Genomic DNA, 23,210 nt, shown 5'->3' with positions numbered 1-23,210 from the left:
CCTCTTGGTACAGACCCAGGGTACCGATAGTCCTTTCATCCCAGTCTTCAGATTATTATTTATTTTATTTTATGTGCATGTGTACCCTGTGTGTGCTGTAGATACTTGTAGATACTTGTGTGTACTGTAGATACTGCCTGATACTTGTAGAACAGAAGAGGGCATCATTGGATCACCTTAACCTTGAGTTACAGATGGGTCTGAGCTCCTGCCACATGAGTGCTGGGAACCAAATTGGGATTTCTGGGAAAACACGAAATGCTCTTAACCACTAAGCCATCTCTGCAGACCTGTATAGTGCTTTCTTAAAGGACCTTAACTTCCTAGATATGCTGGATCATGTTGGAAGATGATAGATAGTGAAGTTAAGCAGGGGATTCTAGGGACTTGTAATTTGGAGTTAATGTGTGACAACAGTAAAGCAAAGTTTTGCCCACTGAAAGGAAGGAGCAAGGTTGCATATTTCCAAAGGAAGAGAGGGTACAAAGGCCTTGCCAAAAGAGCATGTTTATGGATCAAGAAACAGCACAGACCAGTGCAATTGAAGAACCACAAAAGTAAAGAGAGAGTTCTTAGCAGTGGCCTTGTAGATACTGCAGAAATGTTCCCTTTCACCCTAATTAAGGTGGAAGGCAAAGAGCAGTGGCAGTCAGTGGCAGTCATGACCCTTGTCATGTTTCTGAGGAATCCCGATAGACACTGTCTTGAGAGTAAATTGTCAGGGACACAAATGGAAGTAGGGAGGTGAGTAGAAGTGGCAGCAATAATCTAATCCAGAGATACTGGGGTTAGTTCAGAGATGCAGCTGTAGAGATGGGGGAAGGTGATGGGATTTGGGATACACTGATGGAAAGCCACAAGGATGCTTATGGAGTGGATAAGGTATTGTAAAAGAAAAAAGAAACTATACTTGAGAGAAAATACGTGAGGGCAATGACTGAGCCTTCTATATTTGATTTAAACTGACCTAAGTACAGTGTTCAGTAAAGACTGAACATGCATTTTCTACATAAGGGAGATGAGAAAAGAATGTCTGGCCTCTTCCAAAAAGCAGAAAACTTACCTGACCTCTTGGGTGAAATTGTCATAGTTCCTCTAAGTTTTTTTAGAGAATAATTTTCTTTCTCTAAAATAATATACAAAATTCACTTTCATTAATTCTATCAGTGCAATTCAATCACAGGTGAATGGTTCAAATATAATACCAACCACATGTTTAATAAAGTGGCATGGTAATCGCACACTCACCTATGGGGAATGGCTCCAGTCAACCTACATGAAGGGCTTTCTAGAAAAGCATTTTCTAGGCCTGTTATCTCATTTAGTCTTGGCAGAACACAGTAGGCTCCCTCTTATCAGAACTCTTCCCTGGCAGATTTTGTCTTTCTGCCTTTAATCACCATAATGAAAACAGTTTTAGTATTTGTTTAACCCATCTTGATTCTGAGTCCCCAGTACCAAGAAGCCAGGATGCTCTCCAATTGGTAGCTGATATACTATAATCAATAAATATCTGATAAATATATGTACAAAAAGGCAGGCAGATGGGGCAATTGTTCACAGAGCTAGTCAGAATCCAAGAGGAGATGTCCCCCCTCCATGGAGAGACACTCTCCTCAATTCCCTAGTGAGTTCTCAGTGCTGTTTTGACTAAGCAAATAGAGGATAAAGCCCAAAGTTTCCAGAGTCTTGAAATAAAGGTTGGCTAACTAAGACATACTGTAAATTTTAGCTCTGTAGTTCCAAGTGACCTTTAATGTGGGGAATGAAATTGCAAAGGTAGATTCTGTTGGGGATTAAAGAACTCAACTTGTTTCTTAGCCCATCTTGTTCAGTAACACAAATCATTTATCACGGCATTTTTTGCATTAAAATTTGTGCATAGTTGAAGTCTAAAGCATAGAGTTTGGAAGGGAAAAAGAACATCTGAGATTACTCATTCCATTTTTCTCATTTAACAGCCTCATGGTGATCTAATTTATGTTCCATGAAATTCTAAGTGTACAATTCAATGACTTCCTAATGAATGGAGAAACAGCACCCCAAAAGCATCTTAGAATGTTCCCCTTGTCTTGTGATCAATATGCACTTGATTTTTGTTCCCACCCTCAGTCCCAATCCTGATCTAATTCCTGTTCCTATAAATTTGTCTTTTCTTGGCATTCTCTGTGAATGGAATCATACAATATGCATCCTTTGCAGCAGGCTTCTCCTATTCAGTGTAGTGCTTCTGAACTCCTTCTATGTAGAATACATCAAGGGGATTCTGTTGTTGTTGCTACTACAAATAACACTACATATGTGGCTATATGTACCACACATGCTGTTAATCCACTTGCTAGCTGATGGGTGTGGATTCTTTTATATTGTCATGTCACTGCGAACAGTTCCATGCTTTTTTGTGTTCTTACATGTCTTCATTTCTCATGGATAGATGTCTAGGAACAGACTGTCTAGATGACTAGTAGTTTAATGTTGACTTTTAAAGGACTTCCAGACTTTTGTTCCCCAAATGGCTATGCCATGTATAACATCCCTAGCCTTTCCACCCTAGCTAACAGTGGTCTGTCCTTTGACCAATAGTATTCTAGTGGTAGGATAGAGTAGCTTAACATCATTATCTTGACTTATAATTCCTTAATGATTAATGATACTGATCATCTTTTCATTAGCTTATTAGTCATTTAGATTCCAAGTTTCTTTGCATTTTTCAGTGGGGTTGTTTGCCTTCTTATAGAGTGGTAATGGATCACTATATTAGTGTACATATGTCTTATCATTCATGTGAGATAGAAATATTTTCTCTAAGAATATGACTTGTGTTTAACTGGTATAATAGTGTTTTTAATTCCAATTTTAAAGTAATCTAATCATAATAGTTAATCTTTTTTCCCCCAGCAATAGATCATTGTCTTGGTGTTACATTTATATATTCTTCCCCAAGTCCAAGGTCATGAAGATTTTCCCTTTTATCCTGCAAGTTTTATTGTATTAGCTCATCCATTTAGGTTTATAATCCATTTTCTGTTCGTTCTTTTGGGCAGTGTAAATTTAGATTTTTTGCAAGTGGATATTTGATTGACCTAGCCTCATTTGCTGAAAAGACTGTCTTATTGTTGAATTGTCTTTGTCAGGAATCAATGGATCCTAAATATGGAATTTATTTTAGAACTTTCAATTCTCTTTCATTGATCTATATGTCTATCCTTCTGCCAGCATCTAATGGTATTGATTTTCATAATTTATAAAATCAGGAACTGTAAGCTCTGCAATATTATTCTGAGTTTTTTTAAGTTGTTTTGTCTATTATGACCATTGCATTTCCATATATATATTTGGTCTACTTATTAGATTTACAAAGTCTCTGATGATTCTCTTGTTACTCAGTTTTGTATTTCTGTGACAAAATACTTGAGATAAACAGCTCAAAAGAGGAAAATTTTAGTATTGTTCGTAGTTTTAGTCCATGGTCACTTGACACCATTGCTTCTGAGCCTCTGGTGAAGCTGATGGCAGATGGCAAGGGACATGTGTTAGGCCAAAGGGCCAGAAGGAAGAGAGAGCAAGAAACGACTGGGGACAAGATGTTCCCTTTCAGGGCACACCCTCAGTGTTCTATTTCCTTCACTAGGTCTCAAGTTCCCACCATCTCCAAATAATGCCATCAGATTATTAATCTACCAGTAGATCAGTCCACTAATGATGGCAGAGTCCCCCTGATCTACTATTCTTCCCAAAGTCTTAACCCTGAACTTCACTGGGGACCAATCCTTCAACACATGAGCCTTTGGGGGTCATTCCATATCTGAACAGTGAAATTCTGGTGGTGATTGCATTAAATATACAGATACGTTTGGAGAGAATTGTAATCTTAACCATATTGACTATTACATGAATATGGAATCTCTCCCCATTTACCTATATATCCTTTAATTTTTTTAACCTTTTAGTATCTAAGTATTTTGTATATTTTTTGTTAATTTTTTATGTTATGAGTAGAAATGTTTGCTTAACTTCATTTTCAGAATGCTTTCCTCCAGTGATGAAATTGAGATATATATATATCAGTTGAATATTTTAATTTGTTGAAGTGCTTTATTAGTTCTAGTTGGTATATATATATGTATATAAAACCTTTTAATTCTCTTCATACAAAATCATATCATCTTCAAATATTTTCCTTCTTGCTTTCTATACTTGGTGCTACAAATTAATTAACATAATTACTAGTTAAATTTGACCTATTCTAGTAACTAAACTCTCCACCCTAATGTTGGTCAGACATCCTTATTTTAGAAGAAAAGCATTCAATCTTTTGCCCTTGAGTGTGATGCTAACTTTACATGTTTTGTGGATGGCATTTACTAAATTGAAAAATTCCTTTATATCCCTTTTTCCTTTCTGTGATATTTTTATCATAAATATGTATTATATTTTATCACTTTTCTGCAACTGTTGAGATGATTATGAGATTTCTGACCTTTATTCTGTTAATGTGCTATACTGCATTCATTAAAGTTCCAATATTAAACCAACTGGCATTGTGAAATAAACTTCATTATGCTACAATATAAAATCCTCTTTATATAGTAGTGGGTGGGCTCTGTTTAGTAAAATTTGGCTATATATTCATCAGCAGCAATAATGCTGCCATTGTCTCTTATTGTAATATTTCTTTGAGTTTGATATTAGGACCAAGTCATAGGAGTTGTATTGCTATGAGAGTTACTTTTGATTGTCATCTTGATTGGATTGAGAAGTAGCTATTAGACTAAGAAAGCATGCCTCTGAGTTCGTCAAATGGTGATGTTTCCAGGGAGGATTAATTGGGGGAGACATACCTTCCTGGAATGTAAGGACATTATGCTATAGGCTAAGGGTCTAGATAGAATAAAAGAGAGAAAGGGAGAAAGCCACTTGCAACAAGCATTCTCTCTCTCTCTCTCTCTCTCTCTCTCTCTCTCTCTCTCTCTCTTTCTCTCTCTCTGCTTCCTGGTCACTGCGATGTGAGCTGCTCTGTTCCACAATGCCCTCTCAGCTATGGTGCCCTGACATTTCCAAAACCATAACCCAATGAATTAATCATGTGTTCTTAAATTGTTTCTCTCAAGATCTGTCACAGTATCAAATGTCAGAGTAACGAGGATTCATTCATTCTTCTCCTATTTTTTCATAGACTTGTATAAATTTGAACTACTGTTTAAATATTCCTAAATATGGTTGCCATATGAGCAGCTGGTCTCCTACTCCTGCCAACATACCTGTTCCCATACCTGCTTCTCTTTGATGCATTCAAGTGTCTAGTGCTAAGCAAAATTAGGGCTGTTTGAACACATGTGCTGTGACAGTTGATCTGATCATTGAAGTGGCTATCTATTGCCTAGTAGTGGGTGGGTACCATGCATAGAGTGGATATACTCGATAAAGGAAACATTCACGTCTTAGATGGGATGAATAGGGATGGTGCAAATTTTAATTATGCTGATTAGGATGCTGCACAGTTAAAATGTATGTATTATTTATTTCTAGAGTAGTATTTTCAAACTACATTTGATCATGGGTAACTGAGATCATTAAAAGCAAAACCATGAATAAGAGAAATTAGTATATGTGCAATCTAATGAAGCTGGCTGCAAGATGAATGTCTCTAAAAGACTTTCTACTGTTGATTTTCAGTGTAAGTCAGAGGTTGTTCATGCAGGAAAAAGGAGAAGCTAAAAGATTCACCAACATTTTCCTAAATAATTGTATTTTAGTAATTGGCTAAGGAAAACCCATTTTATCTTTTTTTCACTTTCCAAAATGTATAAAATGTTATTGTGTTTTTCTTAACGAAAATAATTATTTTAAAAGCCAAAGTGTTTGCCATGGTAAGGCAAACAATTTTATTGTTACTAAATGCTATGATTAAGAATGCGGCTTTTGGAAACAGACTATTTTCAAATCTCAGCTCAAGCACCCAAACAGCACTATCTCTGCAAGGGACATTGAGCATTTTATGACTCAGTTTCCTGATTTTGTCAAATGGAAATGATAATATCTACCTGACAGAGTTTCTGTGAAAGTCAAATAAGGTAACAGCCAGAATACATACATATGGAACTTAGTATGTGCTCAATAACTGTTTTCTGCAGATGAAGCCATATTTTCAACACAAGGCACTGAGACTAGGAAAAGAATTTTGACAGAGACCTATGGGTACAAAGGAAGGAGAAACTCATTCATCAGTTAAAACAAGTTCCTCAGAGGGACATTTGGTTTGTTACTTTCTTGATTGGATGAGTAATTCTCAGTGTGCAGAAGGGTCAGGGGAACATTGTGGGAAGATGAGAATAAGATATCGAAACCTATGTGAGAAGTAAAATGCGGTGGCAATTTCCAGTAATCTCAGGTCTCAGGGAGCTTCTCCGTAAGGATTATGAGTTGCAGGCCACTCTGGGGTACATAGTGTGATTCTCTCAAAGAAAGGAGAGAGTGAACAGAAGGTGAAGGAAGGGAAGGAAAAAATGATTGATTTTAAAATTGCTTTCTACAGTTAAATTTTGTTTTGTAAATTTATTTTTTTTTTTTTAAGAAAAAGTCTTATACAGCCTAGGCTGGCCTCAAACCTGCCACATAGCTATCCTTGCCTTGAACTGACCCCGTCTCAACCTCTCAAGTACTTACATTGTAGGTATGAGCTGCCAAACCTAAAAAGTCATTTCTTTTACAAATACTTAGTTAACAAGTTTTATGGTATTAGGGTCTCAAAAGGGGGTGACGGAGACAGCAAGCTCTCAACCATAGTAGGTTTGCAGTCTATGTAGTTGTGTGAAGCAAGCCTGTAGAGAAATCATCAGATGAGAGATTTCAGTTCTGATAAAAGTTATGGAGGAAATAAAGCAGGACAATGACTCAAGGTGTGGTGGACAAAGACTTGTAGTTGTGAATCAATGTTTCACTAAACTTGGAATGTTCCACATTGGTAATTTTACATGAGTGAGAATGCTAGAAGGGGATTCTCCTACTGGGTATAAAAAGGCAAATGCCGGAATCACTCAGGGTTTAGCTTCATAGCTATATACTAGAAGAACTTGGAGAGCTTAATATTGATGCTGAGATCCCATCCCTACAGATTCTGGTTCAGTTCACCTGGGGTCGGGGCAAGGAATGATCTTTTTAAGCCTGTAGGCGATTATAATGTGAAGCCATGGGTAAGAGCTACTGAGCTGAAGCAGCACCTTAAGAATCTGAGGTGACCTTTCCTTGCCCTCTCTTGAGGTGGTGGAAAAACACACTGATTCTTTATGGTTACATGTAACTCTGCTGCACAGGACCGGAAACAAAAGTTAGACTTGTCTAACTAGAACTCTGTTTTGTTTTGTTTTTTTCCAAGACAGGGTTTCTCTGTGTAGCTTTGCACCTTTCCTGGAACTCACTTTGGAGACCAGGCTGGCCTCGAACTCACAGAGATCCGCCTGCCTCTGCCTCCCGAGTGCTGGGATTAAAGGCATGCGCCACCACCGCCCGGCCATAACTAGAACTCTTATTTCCCCTAAGTCCCAATGTTACCAGATCTTCAGGTGTATGGGCCTTCTTCCTTAGTTTCCTTATATTAAAAAATACATAAAACTGGATTTGGAAAAAGAAGTTATTTATTCCAGTATGACCAGACCAGTGTAGAAAGAAATTAGTCGTACTATTCCTATAGCCATCTTACCATTTATAGAAACCATTATAAAAGAGGGAGAAGATGTGAGACAGTTTCACTGTCTCCATACTCTGTCTCAGAGATGACTTTGTACTCGAGTCCAGATTCAAGGCAGATTTCGGGGGATAGTTAGCTAGCAAGTTTATACAGGACTTTGTCTCAAAAAATAAAGTAGAGAGATATTGAGGAGGACATTTGATGTCAAATTCTGACCTCTATATACATGCAAATACATGTGCAAATGCACATACATGAACATGTACACATGCAAGACACATTCAGAAAGACACATGAAAGGAGGAATACAAGTATCTCTCTTTAAACTTAGTAACCTCAGTGGTGCACACCTATGATCCCAGCACTTGGGAGGTACATATAAGAGGATCAAGAGTTTAAAGACATCCTTAGCTATGTACTGAGTTTAAGGCTCCTTGAACTACAGAAAACCCTGCCTCAAAAAAAGAAAAAAAGGGAGGAAGGAAGGAAGGAAGGAAGGAAGGAAGGAAGGAAGGAAGGAAGGAGGAAGAAAGGAGGAAAAGGGACAGGGAGAAAGAGGAGAGGAGAGGAATGGGAAAAAATGGAGGAGAGAGGAGGAAGGGGAGAGGAGAGGAGAGGAGAGGGGAGGGGAGGGGAGGGGAGGGGAGGGGAGGGGAGGGGAGGGGAGGGGAGGGGAAGGGAAGGGAAGGGAAGGGAAGGGAAGGGAAGGGAAGGGAAGGGAAGGGAAGGGAAGGGAAGGGAGGGAAAGGGAAGGAAAGGGAAGGGAAGAGAAGAGAAGAGGAGAGGAGAAGAATAAATTACAATACCACCCCTGTCCAGGTCCAGCCTGTTCTCTCAGCATTGGATCACTGTTTCACTTACACCATGTGGACAATATTTAAAAGCACCCTGTAGGGCACAATGTTGTCCCCCGTAGATCCATCATGTCCTCTTTCCTGTGCGGTGCCAGTCTCTCAGGTGCTATGTGCATTGATGTAATGATTCTTAGGTGTGACCTGCTTTGGAGGGCAGTTATTACGTACCTAGGGACTCATTGTCTGACCCACATAAATGGTTTGGGAAGTCCTGAGAAAGCCCAGAGCTGAAAACAGATTGCAGCTGAAGGTTCAAACCCCTTGGCTTGAGATTTCAGGATTTCACCTGATAGCACGCCCCTCATTGGCTCACCCACTTTTCTCTCCTGTTTCCCTCTCTTATCATTTTCTCTTGGAACCATTTCTTTAACATATCATTTGACTTGGAGTCCATCCCTGGAAGAATATAAGCCAACACATTTTTTTTTCTGGGAAAACAGAGACCAAAATGTGCACCTGCCTAGATTTGGGCAATGTTCACCTGAGAACTGAAGCCTACTCTCCATCTGTTAGCTGAATCAACATCTCAAATGGGTATTGCATCTGTCTATAGGCATCTGCCCCACACACAAAAAAGGGGCGCTAGATTTTTTGATATTAGAAAGTTGACTGTCTCATCAGAGGAATCAGGTCTGAGAGATGTGAGTCACTATTGAAACTCTTTGCTTTGATATAAGAGTCAGCAGGGTGACCAAGGGACCCGGTTTCCCAAAGTCTCTTGAGGGGTTCTGTGGGTTCTCCATCAAATGGTATCTGAGGAAATCATCCTTTGGACAAGGAAGGTCTTGGGACATGGTACCAGAGTGGAATGCCCTTGCCTTCAATGGGAGGGAGATTCAAACTGGTTACACACTCTTGCTGGCATTAGAGCAGGTACTTTAGAGTAAAGGAGGAGCTGGGGCACAGCATGGCCTTCAGAGCCCTCATGGGGACCCCAGGGCAAGCCATACAAAGGAAACCTGACACATGCCCATCTTCTAATTGGGAGAGACAGAAGTCAACATAGTTGGGAAACTGCATGAGTAAATGCATCTTGAGCTATTTTAAATTCTTCTTTTCTTAAAACACTAGGATTTTCACATTAAAATATCCCCCACTACAAGCAACCCTGCATAGTATTGCAACTACTTCTTCTCTGGGGTTGGAGATACAACTTTGGAACAGATTATTCTCATTTCGGAATGCATTTATCACTACCAGAGAAATGAAAGGAGGATGATTTTGGTAGATGCATTTTCGTGAGAATGAAGTTGCTGTAGGAAACAGAAACAATACACGTGCTCCTGTCTCTCTCCTCCACCACTTCTCAGTGTGTCACTGTGCTTCTCCCTCTCCCCCGGTTGTTGGGAGGAGCTGGATGCACTGGCAGACAGATGCATCTGACAAAAAGGCGTCTGGCTTTCTGGTGACACTTGCAGTTTATGTCTGAATGGATAAGCTGCAGATGCGGTGGGCCTATGGGAACTGCTGAATCTGCTTTAGCACGCTAATTCTAATCATATGTGTACCATATGTTGACTACACAGCTTAACCTCCACAGTGCCCTCATTCGCTCGCTCTTTGTGATTTCACATGAGGTGGGATACAAACTAAGCAGTTTAGGCCACCAACTTTAAAACCGCTCGGGTGGCCCTTTGGGCATTATGTTGGTTTGGGGGAAAAGAACATTTTTAAAAAGGAACTGAGCTGTGAAGGATGTCTGTGCTGCTTTTGCTGAATTGACAATCGTAGATCACTGAACCTCTCAGGTTTATCCTCATCCCTTCAACCTGATTATTACAGATCTCCTTGTCAATTCAACCAAACTTAACAACCAGATAAGAGATGATGGGACTAAGCCTGTGTAGATGCTGTGCTTTCTCCCAACAGTCTTGAACAACTGAATGTATGAAACAGCTGTGACCTGTTTTCTTGGCTCAGCATGGCTATACTCTCTTGGCAGTCATGGGCAGTATAGGAAGCCAGCCCTGGGTTCTTCTTGATCTAGCCCATCATAGGATAGTCAAGGATATAGAAAGTGATTCTAAACCCACAGAATCAACTAACCTGGGCTCATAGGGGCTCACAGAGACTAAATTGACAACAAGGGAGCCTGTATGGGACTGACCTAGGCAGTTGTGTTACAGTTGTGTAACCTAGTCTTTTGAGGGACTCCTAACAATGGGAGCAGGGGCTGTCTCTGACTATGTTGCTTGTGTATGGGACCCTTTCCTCCTACCAGATTGCCTTGTCCAGCCTTAATAGGAGAGGAAGGTACCCAGTCTCATTGCAACTTGATATACCATGGCTGGCTAATATCCACTGGAGGCTTGTCCTTTTCTGAAGAGAAACAAAGGAGGAGGAGTGGATTGGGGGAGGGAAGAGGGAAAGTGGGAGAAAGGACTGGGAGGAGAGGAGGGAGGGGAAACTGCCATCAGGATGTAAAAATAAAAAATAAATGAGAGAGAGAGGGGGGAAGGTCTAAGAGGAAGGTCCAGAAGTCTCAACTGATTAACCAAGAATGCTGAAGGGATCAAATGTAGGATAAGAAGGTTGGCTGAGAAACCAAGACAAAGGTTTTATGTTGTACACATTTTTAAGAAGAGAAGAGGTGAAGAACAGCCTAGATCTTAGGAGAAAGCAGGGGCCTACAGCTCATCTCAAGTCCTATAGGAGTGATTTTGTTGGATAGCAATCAGGAGTATAAGAAAGCTGAATAAAAGTCACGTTACCTAATTCAGTACCCAATACTGTTAGATTCTATTTCAGTGTTCAGGAGGAAGCCTAAGAGACTGTATACTCCCTCGTTCTGTTTCCTTAATGATCAGAGCCCCTTGAATAAAGGACCCTCAATTAGTCAAGCTGTCATTAGCACTCTTCAAAGATGCAAAGCTTTATTTAAAGCTGTTGTTACATAAAGCGCGATGTGGGTCTTGACAATCCCTTGCATTCACTCCTCTTGTCCTGTTCAAGTTTTCTAGGTTCAGGTCTTTAGGTGTTCATGCTGTTTAGCAGTGTTTAAGTTTAGCTGATAAACATAAGGGTTTTTTCATTCAAGAAAGACACCAGAGATGAGGAGGGAGTGAATTTAAAAAATACTTTATGCATTGACTGCCTTCAGCTGGCTTTATGGACATAGAAGGCTCTTATCCATGCACAGTCATGTGGAAATCTTGACCCACTATGCATGCTCAGATGTCATCCACACTCCTTTTGGAACCCAAATACTCACCTGCATTTATCTATGAGTTACCTAATTTTGTATTGATTAATTCATTAATCTATATGTGCATAATATGTAATTGGGGTGTTGGAGAACAACTTCCTAGAGTCAGTTTTCCCCTTCCATCTTTACATGGATTCCAAAGCTCAAACTCAAGTCAGCAGGCATGTGGTCAAGTGCTCTCACCCCCTGAGCCATCTCCCAAGCTCTCGACATGACTTGCATTTAGAGTGAGACACTCAGGGTCTGCAGCCTCTCATTTGGACATTGTGATGCTCAGCTGTAGTATGTGCTTCCAGTAACCCTGGTCACATTCATTCCTGTCACTCATATGCACTCTGGGCTATTAAACTCTCCTTCAGAAGTGTGCAGAAGACAACAGATATGCTCATGTCCACCCAAACTTCTTGTTCATCCAGATGTGTCATACACTCACATACATTCCTTTCTTATTTGCATGAATGAGCATCCTACGTTCAGAGAAAATCAAGGAATATCTGCCCCATCAATGATTCTACATGTTCTTGGGAGGAGTTCCTTCACAGCCTTTGTTCAATTTAATGAAATAGTCCTAGCTTTGTATCTTACCCAAATCATGCCCTGTAGTCCAGTGTCCTCAGATGGATAACCTAAGCAGAGGGTTGAAGCCTATGCTACTCTGTTTTTGTAAAGCATGTGCTATGTTATATTTGAACAATGGACACAATCTACAATCACCTCATTCATTCACAAAAAAATTTTTCATACCCTTTGGACAGTTGTCTTAGAGAATGCAATAGAATCCTTCTAAAAGGTGTTCACTCAAGGCAAGGACACAGCATTCCAAGGATAAGGGCTTTTTATTCAATTCACAAACTTTTGAGTAACTTTCACAAAGAGAATCTATATACTTGGCATATGGTTGATATTCAATAAAGTCTGTCATCTCTATGCACACACTGGCACCTCCTTATAGTCTTAGTTGAAGGGGATGATATGAGATTACTTGGCAGACTCTCCTGGGAAACACTGTTTACCCTGATTAGAGTTTCTGCATCCATCCAGATTTGGCTTCTTGCTTGCTTTCAACTTTAATTCAATCCACTTTGATTCATTTCAACAAATGTTCATTGATCACTTGCTTAGAGTCACGCATGCTCTGGACACTCTGTGTGTGTGTGTGTGTGTGTGTGTGTGTGTGTGTGTGTGTGTGTGTGTGTGTGTGTATGTGTCCACACACACACACACACACACACAGAGAGAGAGAGAGAGAGAGAGAGAGAGAGAGAGAGAGAGAGAGAGGAGAGGATAGAGTGATTCAGAGATAACTAAGCCACACTTTTGTCAAGGATACAATCAAGTCAGCAAGGCACATATCCTGTCTTATGCTTTTACAAAATCAACCAGACAATGGACAGGCTTAATGGAGTAAATATAAGAAAGACATCAGTATTATTGTAAGTCTTTTATAGGTAGAGGTGGTTAGCATTGGCAGGTGTTTCAAATGGAGGAAGAACATGCTGGTGATGGAGAGGGTCAGTCATGGGATGCTTATATAATAGCTGTGTGTCTGGATCTATTGGAATTAGTGGGTATCATGAGAGGATCACCTGAAAGGAAAGCTGGAAACCAAGGATAAAAGACTTCAGCTGCCAGTGTGAGGAGTTTAGATTGTGTAATTTTGACAAAAGGGAAGCTATAGAAGTGCTTGAAGAGAGATGGTATTATATGATTGGAAGCAAAATGCATAGATAGACAGAATGATTAAATGAATCAAGGACAAACCAAAAAAAAAAAAAAACTGAGTCTAGGTAGAAGGTGGGAATGTGCCTGGTCTCAGCATCAGCAATGGGAAGAAGTAAAGAAGCTTGTGGCAAGTGTAACACTGCTGAGTGCCTGGCCACCGAGCTTGTTGGTTGGGGTGAAGAGTGAGATCTAAGTAGATGAGACTTGAGAATGAACCAGATTTAGGATCTGGGCACCTGTCAGACAGCAGTAGTATCCTTCAAAAAGGGAAGCCACTAGAAGGAGCAGCAGGTGTATACAGACTGGTGCTGAGATGGATTTTGGGTGTGTCTTATGTGTACTGGCACTGAAGTATATTTCTACAAAGCAGTGGGTTCGAAAATCTGAAAGTGGAGTAAGGTATTTTTTTTTTTAACAGACAAAAATCATATCTGTCTGTAGCATGAATCTTAACAGTTCTTATTAATAAGATCAAACCTGAGGCCAGTTATTGGGGTCAATGCTGGTAGATCAGAGAGACAGAATAAGCCACAGCTATCTCACCTTGCCAGTTCCTCAGCTGGTCCTGTTTCCTCAGACTGGAAGCCTCTGAGTCCTCATCCAGAATGAATCTCAGCTAAACTGTGCTGCTAGAAGCCTGAAAGCTTAACCAGCCAAATGCTTAACCAGCCAAATGCTTCTAGTTTCTGGTCCTCACGCCTTATAAACCTTTCTGCTTTCTACCACCACTCCCTGGAATTAAAGGCTGCTTTCTGGGATTAAAGGCGTGAGTCACCATGCCTGGCTGTTTCCAATGCGGCCTTGAACTCACAGAGATCCAGAGGGATTTCTGTCTCTGGAATGCTAGGATTAAAGGCGTGAGTGCCACCATTTTCTAGCCTCTGTATCTAGTGGCTGTCTGTTCTCTGACCCCAGATAAGTTTATTAAGGTACACAATATTTTGGGGAACACAATACCACCACATCTGTCTCTGCTCATAGGGGAGTTATACAAGCACAATGAATGCTAGTGAGCTTTTCTTTCCTCAGAGTGACTCATCTACCTCTTGTCTTTCTTTTCCAGTGTTTACCAACTGGTTGTCAAGGAGGAGCGACTTCAGAAGTCCCGAAGAGCAGCTGACATCATCGAGTGTTTCTCTGTACCTGTGAGCTACCGGAATGCCTCCAACCTCGATTCTCAACACTACTTTGCTGCAGAGTTGAAGCCCTCCAACCTGCCTGTCACCCAGCCATTTACAGTGGGAGACAACAAGACATACAACGGCTACTGGAACCCTCCCCTCTCCCCATTGAAGAGCTACAGCATCTACTTCCAGGCACTCAGCAAAGCAAATGGAGTAAGTAGGTCATTACTTACCTGGTTTGTATTTAACCCTTCTCAAATGTGAAGTCTGTGCAACTTTACAGGAGAGTTTAATAAACTGAGGCCTGTAAACAGATGTTTCCTGTCCCAACCACCAAGTCCCAAATACCTGACTCAGAGGCTGAATATGAATTATAAATACTCTGCCGATAGCTCAGGCTTATTACTAGCTATCTATTTCATTTTTTTCTTTTTTTTTTTTTGATACAGAGTTTCTCTGTGTAGCTTTGCACCTTTCCTGGAACTCACTCTGTAGCCCAGGCTGGCCTTGAACTCACAGAGATCCGCCTGGCTCTGCCTCCCAAGTGCTGGGATTAAAGGCATGTGCCACCACCTATCTCTTTCATTTTAAGTTAACCCATATTCCTTATTTATGTTCTGCCACATGGTAGTACCTTATGTAGCATGGCAAGTTCATCTTCTGCTCCCTCTGCATCTGGCTGGCAACTCCTCTGACTCTGCCCTTCCTCAGTCCATCCTTCTCAGTTTGGCTTTCCTGCCTAACTTTATCCTGTTCATCTATTGGCCAGTCAGCATGTTTATTAAACAACTCATAGTGACATATATTCACACAGTTTACAGAAGGATTTATAACACAGCAGAGGCCCATGAGCCAAGTCCAGCTCTCATGTCTTTTAAGATTTTGAAATAAGGTTAATTTTTTTTATTGCTTTATTTTTGTTCAATTTTTGGTTTCAGTTTTATTTTAGTGCCACTATGTATCTTAGTTTGCATATTACTGATGGTTGCTTTGATGCTTAAGAGTAAAGTTGGGGAGTTGCAATAGACACTGTATATGTCACAAGGCCTAAAGCCTTTATTTGTATGGCTTCTATGGAAAACATTTGCAAACTTGTATTAGAGTATGAAAAAGGTGCTACACTTAAGAAAGTCATGTGGCCTGGGTTGTGATTCCTTTATCTGTAGTACTGATGCCTGTCAGTGTCTGGATGCAGGAGGAACATGTTTCAGTTCACCTTTAGAATTATTCCTCTTATCACAGCCATGAGTCACATTCAAAAAAAAGAAAGTGACTGTTTTGTATCAAGTGTTTCCTTGGTCTGGTAGTTGTATCCATCAACATCACACATTCACAAGGCTGGAAAGCTTGTAAAGGTCATCCATCACCTTTCCATTCACACTCCCCACCCACCCCTGCACACAATATACTTCAGTTACCATTACCACATTACAGCCAACATTTGTCAGTGCTGAGTTTTGAATGCCTGCTATGACAAAGAACTTACTTGGCTAATTTAAGAGTGGCAAGGTGGGGACTGTGACTCTAAGAAAGCTTTGTAATATAATTATTAATATTTCTTTGATGCTGGCTTCTCCCCAGTGGTCTTCAAGTATGCTTTTTAGAGGTTTATAGAGCCAAATACAATCACCTTTAGGGTATTTGTTTGTATTGCATACAATCTTTAGCACCACTCACTTACTCACTCTTAAATCACACCCATCGGGTCATCTTGTCTATTAATACTTCTTATAAGTTAGTATTTTCCCGTTCAGGGTACTTTCATGGACATATTTCAGGTTTCCACAATTTATCCATCAAGCATATGATGATTATTATTGTGTGCAAATCCCTGTAGTTCATATTATGGTTAGTATGCGCCCTCCAAGAGATTTTAGATACATGAGGAAGCCTGAAGTATGCTGCATCATGTAGTGTCTCTACAGAAGTGGCAGCTCACTGCAAACAAGGACTGAGCCCCAGGCAAGACTGGTGTTATGTTCATAGAACAGTTTAGTCTGTCGGTAGCAATCACTGACTGGGGAAAAAAAGAAAAAACCCTGGACTGAGGAACTAATTAACATTTAGAGTGTCCGCATGCCCATTTAAATTCCACTTTGATATTTCAGTTCTGTATTTATTACTGGTTCAAGCAACACTACTCACTGAGAGTATAAAGCTACAAAGAGAAGCTGCCAGACTGCCTTCCACCTGTCCATCTGGTCCCCACTCTGCACAAAGCACTCTGATGTATTGCGCATGAAGACATAAACATGGACCAAAGCATCTGGGGGCCCATCTTTCTTTCAGATCTCTGAATCCTATGCTGCCCTGTGCATTGCTTCAGCACAGCTCTCTGATAAGATGTGGCTTTCTCAGTTCTTGGCACATAGGGAGAAACAGGGTTGTATTTCCTGTCTGCTAATGAGGATGAGGTGCCTATGCCCTAGTCTCATGTTACCATATCCCCACACACATACTGCTCATAGAGCTAGCAATACACCAAGACTACTAGAAACTAATTATCCCAGGTGTTTTTCTAACTCAAGAATGATTGGCTGTGAAAGGGATGTCAGGTGACACCAAACAGCTAGTGGATGATTTTCTCCCCAAATATTACATCATAGCCACTTCCCTGGAGGACATGAGGTTTTGATACATAGGAAAAAAACAAGTCAGGTACTCAAGCTTCATTTGCCGTAGAGGCCGTTCCAAGAGGAGCAAGGCCAAATACCTGTGCCTTCCATTCCACATCATCTGTTCTACCATTGTGGAATTATAATTTCTAGCCAAGGTATACAGCAGGAAGAAAATTGGACACATGCTTATTCAAGGTTGTCTGAGTATGCAGTTGGACTCACAGAAACAGAGAAAGGAAAAGCAGTCAGATGTGGGCACTCAGACTGATTTTTTTTCTGGCAAAGAAGGTACACATTGCTTAAAATTACTGTCTTTAATATTAAGTTGTACTGAAAAAAAATGAGCAAAAAGGTCATAGGAGCAGAACAGCTATTCCCACTCTAACAAATCTCTGTCTGGCTCCTTTCCTACTCTGTGTATCATAAAGGCCAAGAGACAATGCAGTTAAACTAGGAGGGCTTTGGAGAGTGATCAACCACAACCTCCAACCAGCCACATTCATTGTTCTTGAGAAAATACATCAGAAAGACTGCTCCTTGGTACACCGAGCCACCTCCATGCCCTGCTTCTAATAAATCATTCAAAGAACAATTGACTAGCAATGAATCAAAACAAAGAAACCAAGAATAGAGAAGAATGGAATAAAAGACCCACAATGAGCAGGAAACTAATTAGACACTGCATTAATGCTAAATAATCACTCCAAATACTCGACAAAACAGAAGGTTAATATAAAAAACAATTACTTAAAGAGGAGATGCACAATATAAAAATTAACAATTGTGATTTGGGTCCAAAATTCACTGTCATGTTAGCAAGAAATTGGAAAAGGGTTAGAGACTGAAATATGTGAATAAAACTCTCTACTTTTCTCATATAAGACAAAAGCAAATGAATAACCACTGTCGTACTCTAGATACTGAGGATTTTTGAAGTATAGCTTTTAAACATACAGATGGTCTTCTGATAATAGAAAGTAAAATAGTAACAATATACAAAGAAACACAGGAAAGACTGTGGTTGATATATTGTGCACCCCAATAAACTTATCTGGGAATCAGAGAACAGAACAGCCACAATATTAAACATTGAGGTCAAGCAGAGTTAGCACAAGCCTTTAATCCTAGCCTTCTGGAGGCAGAGACCCATCCAAATCTCTGTGAGTTCAAGGCCACACTGGAAACAGCCAAGCATGGTGACACACACCTTTAATCCCAGGAAGTGATGGCAGGAAGCAGAAAGGTATATAAGGCATGATGACCAGAAACTAGAGGCTTTTAAGCTTTTGGGCTTTTAGCAGCAATTCAGCTGAGATCCATTCAAGGAGGGCTCAGAGGCTTCCAGTTTGAGGAAACAGGATCGGCTGAGAAGTTGGAGATGTGAGGTTAGCTGTGGCTTGTTCTGTCTCTCTGATCTTTCAGAATCCACCCCAATACCTGGCTCCCTGGTTTGTTTTTATTACTAAGACCTTTAAGATTCATGTTACAAAAGACAAAGGCGGGGTTGGGGATTTAGCTCAGTGGTAGAGTGCTTGCCTTGCAAGGGCAAGGCCCTGGGTTCGGTCCTCAGCTCCAGTAAAACAAAAAACAAACAAACAAACAAAAAAAAAAGACAAAGGCAATTATAAAGAAACATGAAAATTAGCAACTTGAATGAAAAAAGAAAACATTAGGCTTCGGGATGTAAAGAGAAAGTAATGTTACTCCTTCATAAGAGGAGACAATGGCTTTGATAAAGTCAAAAACAGGACTCAGTAAACCTGTTTTTCATTACAATGCTTAATGCAAAGGATGTGTCAAAGTCCTTTGGAACTAAAGAAAATAGGGAGAGAGGCGGACTTGTTACAGAATAGTTGTGGGCCAGGTTGAATAATTTACTACTAGCCAATTCCATTCCTTCTTATCCTACCTGCAAGCTTTGTTCAGGACAAGGTGAGAGAATTTAGAATCCAAGAATGTCCATTCTGTGGATATTAGGATAGTTTATCAGCTGAGCAGATGATGGTAAATTCAGCCTTTAAAGTCAGACTGCTTGCATACAAAACCCTGGTGGCTGTGTGACTTTAATTAAGCTATTAAACACATTAGATACGGTTGATTAATTAAAAGAACATCTATCAAGCACACACTATTTGTCACAAAGGCAAAAAGAAAAAGTTCTGGAAAACTGCACTGAGCAGACAAAATGCTGCCTGCATAATGTTTACATTCTAATGGGGGAAGAAAGCAAACTAAATAAGGGAAATAACTTACCAAATGACACTTACTGGTTTTAGTAGTGTGGATTCAATCGTTAAGTACTGACTGAGAATAAAGACAGTTTATAAGTTCTATAGAGGCTATGAGTGGCATATGTTTTCCCAGACCCATGCATACTATAGAAAATTTGGACATGGCAATACATAATAAGATTTTTCAGAGCTTCTTCAGGTGTTTGCATGAAATCTGTTATCCTCTAGTACTCAAGTTGAAATTTTGTCTGATTAGTGATCTTGTATTTGCCTGTTGATGTGTGCTTGATAATGAAAGGCATTTAAAGTTATGTCACCAGAGTCTGAATTTCCATTTATTGTAGACTGTGAGTTGTGGTTCTCAGCCATTTCATCCTGGAATGTCAGCACCTAGACTTCTTAGAAGTCAATCCATAGTGTAACCATATGTTTTAGGTATAGCTGTATAACGACACTTTAGAGTTAGGCAGAGTTTGAAGTGTCATGTAATCTAGACCAAAAGAAGAAAGAAATATCCAATGAAGTATTCTCAGCAGGGTGTCCCCATGATTACTGCAATTCTACGAAATGAAAGTTGGTTGATTCCTTCATGGTGTAGGTAAAATGATTAGAACTTTTTTTCTTACATAAAGACCAGTTATTTCTTCCTACTTCTTATCTCCTAGTCACTTTGTTTGCCTTGAACAAATCAAATATTTTTCTATCAACCTTTCAGAGGAGGTAATGTGTAGTACCCACTACCCACCCTTGGCCTTGGTATATAGGTATGTAACATGCTGATCCTCTGGTCCTTACATCTCTGTCATTACAGTTTCTTTGTTACCTGATGTTAGGCTTCTTTCTTCCAAAGACTTCTTTAAAGAGGTTTCCCAAACCAATACAATGTGTCAAAACATTTTAACTACTTCTATTTTGAACATTTCCTAAGAAGTTATCAAATATTTCAAGATAGATTTCTCACTTTGGATCCTTGATACAAGCTGAATCTCTCCTTTACTATCTGTACAACCTCTTGATTTTAGGCTTCAGTTTCAATGTCCAATCCTCCAATAAGTGCTCAGTCAGGTTACCTAGAAGCACACACCAGTATTAACGGGTTAGCATCTTAATTTCTTTCATGACACTGGATTTTAAATTTACATATATTTTTGTATATTGCACGCCTTTCCCAATAGACTGAAAACACCAGAGTTGCTGTGCTGTTGCTGTTTCTGTCTTATTCAGTCATTCTTATGTTTTAGGATTTTGTTGGGATTTTTTTGTGCTGTATTTCCAATGCTGTGTTCAATCTTCAACCTAGAGTAGACACTCAAAGTCATTTAATTGGTTGAGTGATTAATTAATACAGTATGAATTATTTCTTAATGTAAGTGAGTCTCAGTTTCCTTATTTATGAGTTGAATTGGTAATTCATGCTTAATTGTCATTTCATGGGATGCCTAAGAAAAAAAGATCTTGGTGATAAAAGGCATTGAAAGTTATGTCCACAGTCTGAATTTCCATTTGTTGTACAATGAGAGTTGTGGTTCTAAGCCATTTCAGCATGGACAGATGAACCCTAAAGGACCTTCCTTCCACTCCGGTAGTTAGACTTTCCACCCAGATGTCTCATTTCCCAAGCTCCGGGAGCCTGGACAGCCTTGATTTCCTCCAGACTCTACTAACAACACCCAGAGTGGCTGTCTCAGGGATAAACAGCGGGTGGGTAACAGTTTCATTGTTCCTTTCTCTCACTTTCTCAGAATGAGCACTGCTGAATCTCTGGTTCTCTGCATCCCCACCACCATTATCCATGATTGTGAAGTTGAAAGGACCATAATTAAGGGTTGGATGCAAAACAAATGTGGCAAATTCATGCAAATATCTATTAGAAGCCATGTTGTGTTGGGCAATGCCTGTGTGCTTGTTCTGTTTACTTAGGGAAAACTCTTTCCTTGCCATATCCTTTCTGTCCTGGAGGGTGCATTTAACCTGGATGATGCCTCTGCAGAATGCTGAGCTAAATAAGAGAAGCAGGAGGCAAGAGAGTACTTGTTCTTTTTCTTCCTCTTCTAGCTCTTGAACTCAATTGCCTCTTGAGAGCAGTGGGGAGCCAGTTGCTGTGTTGAATGGATCACCATGTTTGTGGTATAATCACATAATAATAGTTGGGATCGTCTAGGTAGAGCTGGGTTAGGGGGCAGTTCTATGCCTCTGAATGAATTGGAAGAGATTATATTTAGTTGTACCCAAGCACTATAAAAAGAATGTTTACATGTGGATGGGTTTTTGAAACTTGGTGAGATAGAAAGCATTGAGTGTTGAACATCAGACAGATTTGGTTTTGAATTATAGTTCTTCTTAACTATATGAGGATATATCTTATGGTTAATGATCTACATCTCAAAAATTTGGTGGAGAGGAAATGATACAATGTACATTTCAAGCATCATGTTGCATCACAGTTGTAATGTTTATTCTTTTCCCTTTTGCTATTTTTTTCTTTCCCGAGGGAGGGGTGGGTAGAACATCTTCCTCTGTTATATTCCAGTCTCTCCTGTAACCTCCACATAGAAGCACATCCCTTCCTAACTCCAGGCAACCTCTGGACTCTTGTCTACATGCAGTCACTTCTCAGACTAATACATGATCTGCTCCAGACTTCGTTCTTATTTTAAGGTTTTTTTTTTTTTTTTTTTTTGGTTCATGGTTTCCAGCCTGACATCTAACCCATTGAATAGTTTACTTGTTTTTGTTTGTTTGTTTCCATCTCATATTCTGAATCTTTTGTTAATGATTAGCGAAATGTCATAGACAAAATCTCAGATGGACCAATGTATGAGCAAGACCCAAGTTCAAGCAGATTAGAGTTGAAACCACTAAGATGCTCATATGGCAGTGTTGAATGCTCTATTAGGCTGCTTATATAGAAACTTCTGTATTGGTTAAGGTGAACTAATAGTTCTATAACATTAGACAATAAAATCTCAGTGGATTACTGGAAAATATACTTTACAGTTCTGCTTTTTATCCAAAATGAGCCAGCAAGAGGTTAAAGAAATGGCTCAGTGGCTAAGAGCACTGGCTGCTGGTGCATAGGACCCAAGTTCAGTCCCATGCACACACATGGTTCCACACAGACATCTGTAACTCCACTTACAAGGGATTTGATACCCTCTTCTGACTTCCATGGGCATCATTCATATGTGTTACCCATATATTTGTGCAAGCAAACATGTATACACATAAAATTAAAATAAATAAATCTTTGAAAATATGTCAGCAGAATGGATCTGCTTCCCTGGGGCTAGGGATAGTGGGTTGTCTATCCCAATACAATTTTCAAGTTAGAGAAGAGAAATGTGGTAAACAGGCATTGCCTCTAGAAGTTTACATACAAAATGACACATAGCACTTTGAAAATCATTTGGCTGATCACATGGTCACACACAAGTTCAGAACGAGTGAGCCAATGTCTGTTTAGTACGTGCCTCGAAGAAGAATTGGAATATGTGAGATTATCCATAGTGACTCTTATACATGCCGGTAATGTCTAAGCTTTCCCACAAATTCTCATACACTCAGGCCCACTCTTAGAGCAGCTGGCTGTTCAGTTCCTCTGATAAATATTGAGTGAAGGCTTTCCATTAGCAAGCACCTGCCATGCCTCAGATGTAAACTAAGGTGATTGCACCTCTACCATGTCCTCACTGGGTCTCACAAAGTAGCTCTATGTCTGTGGATGGATGGGTGGATGGGTGGATGGATGGATGGATGGATGGATGGATGG

At 40.0% G+C, this 23,210-nt stretch overlaps 1 protein-coding gene across 1 annotated transcript in view; it reads left to right on the top strand.

Annotated features, from left to right (window-relative positions):
• Nucleotides 1-23,210, top strand: part of Ptprt (protein tyrosine phosphatase receptor type T) — an 805,504-nt gene that overhangs the window by 551,440 nt on the left and 230,854 nt on the right. The window contains exon 12 of the mRNA XM_059258971.1: nt 14,532-14,805. Coding sequence (XP_059114954.1) covers nt 14,532-14,805 — 274 coding nt within the window. The remainder of the gene's footprint in view (nt 1-14,531; nt 14,806-23,210) is intronic.

This window comes from Peromyscus eremicus, chromosome 4, assembly GCF_949786415.1.
Source record: "Peromyscus eremicus chromosome 4, PerEre_H2_v1, whole genome shotgun sequence".
Classification (NCBI taxonomy): domain Eukaryota; kingdom Metazoa; phylum Chordata; class Mammalia; order Rodentia; family Cricetidae; genus Peromyscus; species Peromyscus eremicus.
This window is presented reverse-complemented; position numbering and strand designations above follow the sequence as displayed.